The sequence below is a fragment of the Azolla caroliniana genome, unplaced genomic scaffold (assembly GCF_043228905.1).
Source record: "Azolla caroliniana isolate FFs.n. ecotype wild unplaced genomic scaffold, voAzoCaro1.0.p SCAF_67, whole genome shotgun sequence".
NCBI classification, from domain to species: domain Eukaryota; kingdom Viridiplantae; phylum Streptophyta; class Polypodiopsida; order Salviniales; family Salviniaceae; genus Azolla; species Azolla caroliniana.
In genome coordinates, this window is record NW_028230502.1 from 106,335 (window position 1) to 115,357 (window position 9,023).

At 38.7% G+C, this 9,023-nt stretch overlaps 1 protein-coding gene and 1 pseudogene across 1 annotated transcript; both read left to right on the forward strand.

Annotated features, from left to right (window-relative positions):
* Window positions 1-237: 237 nt before the first annotated feature.
* Window positions 238-822, forward strand: LOC147849430 (3-ketoacyl-CoA synthase 11 pseudogene; annotated as a pseudogene).
* A 4,360-nt stretch (window positions 823-5,182) lies between these two features.
* On the forward strand, window positions 5,183-8,814 carry LOC147849431 (tropinone reductase-like 3). The gene is made up of 6 exons (XM_087337544.1): window positions 5,183-5,353; window positions 5,523-5,639; window positions 6,965-7,099; window positions 7,193-7,318; window positions 7,940-8,041; window positions 8,400-8,814. The coding sequence occupies exons 1-6, from the start codon at window positions 5,198-5,200 to the stop codon at window positions 8,547-8,549; spliced, it is 786 nt and encodes a 261-aa protein (XP_087193670.1). The 5' UTR covers window positions 5,183-5,197; the 3' UTR covers window positions 8,550-8,814.
* Window positions 8,815-9,023: the final 209 nt, after the last annotated feature.

Below are 9,023 nucleotides of genomic sequence, written 5' to 3' on the forward strand. Positions count from 1 at the left end.
GACCTGGCGAGGCGGATCCTGAACGTGAGGGAAGGCGCCATGGCGATGGTGATCACTATGGAGAACATAACGCAGAGCGGGTATACGGGGAACGACAGGTCGAAGCTGCTGCCCAACTGCATCTTTCGGATGGGCGGGGCGGCGTGTCTTTTGAGAAGTGGACATCGGAGGCGGCCGGACAAGTCCAAGTCGAAAGCGGCGGCGAAGTATGAGCTGGTTCACACGGTGAGGACGCATATGGGCGCGGACGACGGGGCGTACCGGAGCGTGTACATGGAGGAAGACGAGGCCGGGCAGGTGGGCGTGACGCTGTCCAAGGAGCTCAAAGTGGTGGCGGCCACGCTGCTGCGCACGCACATGGTGACGCTGGGCCCAATGGTCCTGCCGGCGGCGGAGATTGTCCGCTTCGCCGTGGGCTTCGTGGCCAGCCGCCTTGGGATGTCCGGCAAGCTCCGCGTCCCGGACTTCACGACCGCGTTCCAGCACGTGTGCGTCCACGCCGGCGGGAAGGCGGTCCTGGACAAACTGCAGGAGAGCCTCCGGCTCGGGAAGTGGCACATGGAGCCGTCCCGCATGACCCTCTATCGGTTCGGCAACACTTCTTCCTCCTCCCCATGGTACGAGTTCGCGTACCTTGAAGCCCAGGGCCGCGTGTCCCGTGGTCACCGCATCTGGCAGCTCTCCTTCGGCTCAGGCTTCAAGTGCAACAGCGCCGTCTGGAAGTCCCTCGTGTCCGTCCCCCCTAAAGACCCTCGTAACCCGTGGTCTGACTTCATCGACAAGTGCCCCATCGATGTCCCGTCCATTAGACCCTTGTCCTAGTCTTATTACACTTCTATTACTACTACCTAGTCTACTAGTACTAGTAGTGTCCAAAACTCCCCCCTGCTGACCGGAGAGACCCATCCGATGCCCTTGTGCCTTAATTAAGTCTCACATCGCACCATCCAATGCGAATGCCCTTGTTGTGTGCCTTAACTAAGTCTCACATGGTACCATCCAATGCCGGACTTGTGTGCCTTAACTAAGTCTCACATGGCACCTCCATGCCTCCCCGTATGTTTAATTTCCTAGTTTGAATCCCCCACCAATGCCCACGATATCGACATGTGCCTTGTCAATCAAGCACATTGAATGCTCCTCCTTCCTCCTCCCCTTCCCTCCGCAGCGAAAACTTTTTTTTTTATATTTATTACATTTTTACCACTATATTGTTATGTCTTTCGTGCCTCCCCTAGTTATTGTTATTAGGAGTTTGGAGACACTGCCCCCCTCTTCTCCTTCTGTTGAATGTGAATTGCGAATAAATGAATATGAATGGTGTGAGTTGAATTGTCCAGCTTTTTGCATGTGTACAAACACTTTTTGATGTGAAAGTACGATGACTTTCCTAGATTGTGCTGGTGCCTTGGTTTCCATCATTGTTGTAGATGCTATCCTCATTTGTTGATTGTGAATCGTAAATAATTTAATGTTAATGGTGTGAATGGAATTGCTTTCAACTGCCCAGCCTTTTTGTATGTGTACCAAAACTTTCAGAAGTACGTTGTTTTGTCTATGAAGTCCTAGAATGTGTTTGTGCCTCGTGGTTTAAAACTATGCGGAATGTGTTATGGTGCTCCTAAGAGAGAAGTTAAAGGTAAAATAGTCATAAGGCCAAATTCCCCGTCGGACTACTTGAGAGGTGTCTTTGGCACCTTGCACTTTGTTACTGTTTCTGTTTCGTCGTTTGTCCACTCTATTTATTATAGCTTATTGATTAGTCAAATGTGAAATGTTGTGGAATTTTCTCGATGACACAAGAAATGGCCTCCCTTGAAGTGAGAACATCTCTGGATAAATGTTCAATGTCATAATTGACTGGAAAACCTTTGGCAAATCAAAGTCACCATTGATACCTTTTGTCAGAGTTTGATAAAAATAACTGTCTGGATAGGCTTGAGATTGATATAGAGAATCCTTGACAATGAATACCCTTCCATAAATGTCCTTGTGCAAACCTGTTGAAAGTAAGGTAAGGAGTATGATTCGACAATACAACTACTGAGGTAATTGAGCAAGGGGCCAAAATAGATCATAAATTGAACAAAAAGGGCACATGCTGTTGCCCTGGACAACGGTTTGACTAAACATCATATGGACACATCATGAAACTCACAAACGTTTTTGCTGATCTTTTAAATTTCTCATTAGCTACATTTTCTGATTGTGTATAGTGAAATCTTTGTGGTGTTTGCTTGTGTGAAAGGGTATTTTATTTTGGTCTCTTCATTTACGGAATTTGAATCCTCTATTGTTACGATGGCGTAAGAGACAATGATTCAAGAATCCATTTGTAGTAAAACTTGATGGAGTATATCTATATGATGTTATCGATGATCTATAAACATTGGTTCTAAGTTAATCATAGCGGTGGGGTTCTTGTCTTCATTAACTTGTTTGTCAAACTTCTGCATATCCTTTCACCTCTGGACATTACCCTAGTTTAGGAACAATTCTGCAATTAAATGATAAGTTATACATTTAGAAACTTGATATTTCGCTCAAAAAGCAATACATCTCAAGAGCTTCGGGTAGGTTTGTTCATGAAGTTCCAAATGTTTTGCAAATACTAAAGATGCCCTTGCAAAATATAGTAAACCTAAACCCAAACGACTTTTGACAAATGGGAAGAGAATACGTAGGAACATGTGGCTACTCACTCTAAGGAACTTGACAAATTGACCCTTTTAAGTTTGGGTGAAGGGTGCTTTCTCTAAGGGGAGGTGTGAAGAGTCTATTACTAATCTATTTACCTTATTTTACTTATTTTGATCTATTGATTAGTAGTAGACTGTTAGGCCCCTTAAATAGATGTGCCTTTCTAAAAGACTCTCCATTCATTGGTTGTCAAGATCATGATAGTGCATGCACCTATCGCTCATTCTATCTAGTCACATTAGTCCCTTTCTAATATTCGTGATTATACCCTTCACTTATGTAAATATTAATGACCTACCCTCACCTACGTTATGTGTACATAATAGGCGGTCATAATAAGCAGGCCCAAATGTTTATTTACTAAAACCATAGGCCTTCATGAAGATTGTAAGCTGTTGATAGAGACTCCTTTGAATGAAAAAACCCACAACACCCAAGGAATCCCTTTGTGCAACATCTCGATCTTCTAATTATCTTGTAGGTAGTGTGTGATGTTTCGATTTTCAAATTGGCAATCTGGTTAATGGTTGCCTAGCCTCCATCATCAGCCTTTGCTATTGCAATATTCTCTCAATCATTGCTACCATCATATGTATCTCGCGATCATGATTCTCCATATCTTTGCCAATTGTTCATATCGAGTTCATCAAATTTATCTTGACGATTCACTACATACGGTTGCATGCATGTGTGGCTCTGTCAAGATTCTTAACCAAGAGAGAGATTAAGTAGTGTATGAGCAAGTGGAATAATAAGAATTAGAAACAAGATAATAGAGTAAGTAATAGAAATTTGATGATAATAAATTATAATAAAAGACTTTGTTTAAAATTGATTGATTGTAGGATCTATAGTGAAGATTGAATAGAAAAGATATTGATTACACTAGTTTGATTGTGTGATTGGTAGTAGAACTTGACTAGCAAAAGAATATTGGTCCCTTACTACCTACTTGTTTCCTCACCTCTTTTGCTTGAGTTTGCATAGGTTCCTTTCTCTCTAACTTTACCTTTTTTTAAATTTGGCTTGAGAAATCTATTGCAAGGAGGGAAATACTAGTAATCATTTGGCATCTTAAAGTCGAGAAATATACATGTGTTTTGTTGTTATCCAATTTCTAATCCATGTGTGAATGTGTATTTATGATTTCACAATTTTACATTTTGATGTGCTAATGTGCACGATTTCATGTACATTCACTTGTGATCTAAACCAAGCTTGTTTTAGATATAGTTCACACTATGTGCCAGAGGCAACACGACAATTACAATGCTTCCAATTTGTCTTGGGGCGGGGTTCCAAAAATGGACGCATGACAATAATAGGTGGATGTGGATCGTTTTCTAAGAAATATAAATATTGCGATTATAGGAAAGGGTCTAAAGTAACTATACTAGCATAACCTAACCCTCTTTAATAAATAGTGATATGAATATTAATCATATCATATAAATATGATGGTCAATGTGTATATAGACTAGAAAGCAAATAAATAGAAAAGCTAGAATAAGTCACCCATGTCTCCATGATACAATCAAGGCATTTTAGCTTCTAAAAATATTAGAAACACTCAAAGCAAAATCAATATTCACAACATAGGTTGCATGCTCCCACGAATGGGAGGCACTTTTTCCAGCTATCAAAGAAGCATCATTGGAATCAAAGATAGATAGATTGCCATTCTATTGATGATTGATTGTTCATTCCATGTGAAGTATGTAAAAAAGACTAGAAAACACGAACGTATTGTGAACTTTGTCGATTATCCACATAAGATACTTGTAAGTTCTAGAGTAACATTCGAGTAATACCCATAACTAGTAAAAAAATCCATGGGAGTAAAACATTGATTGGTTCAACAACTTAAAAAAGGGAGGTTCTTTGCTGGAGTTGGGGTACAAAGAAAAGTGATTTTACATTGTGAGTTCAATGAGGTTCACGAGTTCTTGGGTCGAAAAGTAGAGGATTTATAATCACCGTCAAAACAGTTGGCACCATCTATATTGCCACCAAGACTCTGGTTATACAAGCAGTTTCATGAGGAAGCGCACGTTTTCCACGTGATCTAACAGACCCCAAGGAAAAAGCACCACGTGTCCCTGGGTGTCCGATGGAAAAGATTTGAAGTTACCGATTGATTGCAAGTGGACCAAAATCCAATGTCATGCCGGAATGAATGTCCGACCAGACCGGCCTTCGGGTTTTTTTGGCCGCCTTTCGGCCAACGAAGAAAAAGCACACATCAAGTCTCTTTGGAGAGAGAGAGAGAGAAGAAGAAGAAGAAGAAGACACACTTCATATTCTTCTTCTTCTTTTCAATTTTCTTCAAAAGGTTCATCTAAAATTGTACAGAAACAGAGTACACACACACACACACACACACACACACACACACACACACACACACACACACACACACACACACACACACACACACACAGAAACAGAGCCAGAGACAGAGACACACAGAAACAGAGCCATACAGACTCTCACGCACATGGCCCCTCCTCCTCCTCCCTCTGATGCCCCCCTCCCCCATCGCCTCCATGGAAAAGTCGCCATCGTCACAGCTTCCACTCAAGGTATCGGATTCGCCATAGCTCGTCGCCTCGCCCTGGAAGGAGCCTCTGTCGTGATCTCCTCTCGCAAACAGGTTATATATTAAAAAACAAAGTTGACAAATTTAACGACCCTGCTTCCTTCGTGATTACTACTATTATTGTTATTATTATTTATTGGTTCCTTCGTATATGGTTTTAGGAAGGGTTTTACAGCTCACTTTTGTTACTCTTGGGTTTTGATCTTCTTTTCGTGTGCTTCAGAAAAATGTGGATGAGGCTTTGAATTTGCTTAAAGAATCGGGTATATCTGCTATAGGAGTGGCTTGCCATGTCTCTAATGCTGCGCAGAGGAAAAATCTCTTCAAGACCACTATAGATGTAAGAACTTGTGACTTTCTCCCATTAAGGTCCTCATCAAGACCACTAAAGATGCAAGAAAATGTATATGTTGAATGCTTTTATCCATCAATAAGGGCATTATAGATGTGAGAATATGTACACTTATATTCAACATTAGTACTTCATGTGTAAGTTTATGTATCTATCGTGTATGTTTTGTATTAACAATCTCATCAAGATTGCTAAAGATGTAACTATTCATATATGTTGTGTTTGTTTGAGCTAATGCATCCAGTCAAGAGCTCTATTGTTCTAGGCAATTGAATGTTTTTTTGTATTAAAAAACATCTTAGTGGAAGGGACCTATTAAACCACGTAACATTATGTTAGCATGAACTCTGAAGTCATAGTCTTGTTGTCTCTTGCAACCATGTTTCATGAATTCTGATGAGCCATGTCGGATTATGTCTTGGTTGCATTAAGGAAGGAAGTTTTGACCTAAATGCTTTCTTTGATTTGAATTTATGGAAGAAAATTGGGAAAGATACTTCTAATACATATATGTGGCTTCATTCTACTTTCCAAGAAGAATCATCTTTTTTAATGATAATCACTCTTTTAAAACTCTCAATACCCGGAAGAAATTGAACATCTAATAATAAATTCTAGAGAATTTGTTCTTAATATTACTAAACTGTAGGTATTTTTTAATGGGTTAATGTTGTGCTAATTTTAATACGTCTCAATTACATCTAGCAAAGCCCAGAAGGGCAATGCATTAAAATGCAAAGTAGATAGTGCCAGGTATTAGCATAGAAAAAATGTTTCCTCATAAAGAGCAGGTGCATGTTCCTAGATTTGTGAGAGCAAATTTAATGATTATTTGCAATACTGCAAAGATAAGTATGTATAGAAAGGATTGAAGATTCATGGCAATGAAAGGTAAAGGATGTATTATCTTTTAAGATTTCTTTGTTGGGTTTACATTTTATTGAGTCAATTGGCTGAGTCTACATCAGGTTTTTGACAATTTCAATCTGTTTAGCAGGGCTTTGGCACTGATCATGAAGTCTGATATGAGTACTGCCATGATTTAATTTGCCTTACATGCACTCTTAATGAGGAACTTGATACACTGTGAGATGTAAATTATTTTTCGGACATAAGTTCTCTTTTTGTTTTTATTGTAGAGTTTATAATGTGTTGGTTGTTAGATATGTGTGTCATTTACATTTTTGTGCTGTGCAATACAATGTTTTGGTGGTGCTTGTATTTACTTATTTTTAATTGTAATTCTCCTTCCCAAAATTAGTGCTATTGTGCTTTGGGATTTGTACCTTATAGAGATTTGGGGGTTGTGACAGAAATTCGGACGTCTAGATATTCTTGTTTCTAATGCAGCTGCAAATCCTTCTGGTAACTCAATCCTAGACCTCTCTGAATCTGTATTAGACAAATTATGGGAAGTGAATGTTAAGGCTGGTGTTCTCCTTACTCAGGTATGCTCTGGCTTCTATCTCAAGTCAAATTCCATATTTGTTTTTAAAAAATTACTCAAAATAGTCTTGAACTAACCATTTCTGACATTTCAGGATGCGGCACCTTATCTTCAAGAAGGAGGCTCTGTGATTTTAATTTCTTCAATAACAGGGTTCAACCCCCGGGGGAATCTTTCCATGTATGCTGTCACAAAGACAGCTTTGTTTGGACTTACCAAGGTAAATTTAAAATATATGGTTCAGAATAGATTACATTATGGAATATGTTGATTTACAAATTAGATGAATGGGTTTGAATAGGATGCATTGTGGTGTTTAGATTGATATACTTCAAAATAGAGATGAATGCATAAGAATAGGATGCCTGGTGGGATTTTGGGATATGTATTTTGATGTCTAATTAAGTATTTAGGGATGAATAGTTGGTATTTGTCTTTAACTCTGTTTTTGACAAACACATATCTCCTATGCTTAAACTCCCATATCTGGAGATAAATACAGTATGTCTGACAAAGATTTGTCGATGGAAAAACTGATAAATTCAAATGTATAGATATGCTTATTGATCAGGAGAAAATGTGACTTTTTATTGGTATCTGATGCTTTATGCATTGTGAATTCACTTACCTCCTGAACAAATCTCTTCTACAATTTCTTAAATATAGTATTCGGAAGATACTATATCTACATCTGTGGCGTACGTGAATGCCTATGTGTAATGGGTATGTAAGTCTATGTCTGTTTGTCTATGTCTCTGTTTATATCTAAATATTTCTCTCTCCAGATAAATATCGGCTACACTTAGAACTAGTTCTTTGACAATGGTTTAGTAATTTCTAGGCTCTTGCAGCGGAACTGGCACCTAATGTTCGGGTTAATTGCGTAGCACCAGGCTTTGTACCTACACATCTCTCCAAAGCACTCATAGAAAATGAGGAATTGGTAAATAGTTTATGCAAATTTAGGTTAAACACTAAAATACCCCTTGTTGGATATCTACCTGAATACCCCTATGTTTTCAAGCATACTGTAATATCCTGATGAATGCCCCTAAGTTTTCAAAGGTACTACAACAGTATCATGCCAGAGTAAATTTTGCATGAACAAAATGTTGTGCTGGTGAAAATTTTATAAACTTATGGGTATTCTAATGATACTTTAGAACTTACGGGTATCTGTTGTGAATATCCAACAAAGTTAGTGGTATTTTGGTCTTTTCTTGTCTTTTTAACTTGATGTGGAACAAACAACCAATATCTGTATATTGTTATAAATATCAGTTTATATTTTATATACACAGTCAGCCGAAGTAAAGGCGCAAACATTGCTGGATAGATTTGGATCAGTAAATGATATGGCGGCTGCAGTTGCCTTCTTGGTTTCCAATGATGCTTCTTATATAACTGGAGAAGTGCTTCCAGTAAGTGGGGGCATGCAGTCTAGACTGTGAAATACTATTTTTTTGTTTGGTTCGAATACTTTTATACAGTAGCCCTGTGGAAATATAACACATATATGTTGATAGATAGATCGCCAACATTTGGAAAATTTGTATTTGAAATAAAGATGATATTGAATTAAATTAAATTTATGCACATAAACTATTGTTCGACTAAATTAAATTGGTTTCCGATGGCACTTTCTATTCGGCTAATTATTCTACTTGTTATCTTTAACAATTTGGTCAATATACAGACACATTATTGAGACACTCTCATCAAGAACTAGAACTAGCTCTAAGAAAATGCCTTGATTGCATTATGGGGATTTTGATGGCTTGTTTCAAGCTTTCTTCGATTTTTCTCTAGTTTATGTAGAAGTCAATTATATTCATGTGATATGATAACTGGTTATGTTGCGCTGTGTCAAAACATGAACTCCCTTCCCTCTATTTATGGAAGGGGGTGAGGTTCTCGCACCGTTA

Excerpts from the sequence above, each read along its gene's own strand:
- LOC147849431 (XM_087337544.1), top strand. The coding sequence starts at position 5,198 with ATGGCCCCTCCTCCTCCTCCCTCTGATGCCCCCCTCCCCCATCGCCTC. Across the intron at positions 5,640-6,964 it reads TCTTCAAGACCACTATAGAT|AAATTCGGACGTCTAGATAT; the intron begins GTAAGAACTTGT and ends GGGTTGTGACAG. Across the intron at positions 7,319-7,939 it reads CTTTGTTTGGACTTACCAAG|GCTCTTGCAGCGGAACTGGC; the intron begins GTAAATTTAAAA and ends AGTAATTTCTAG.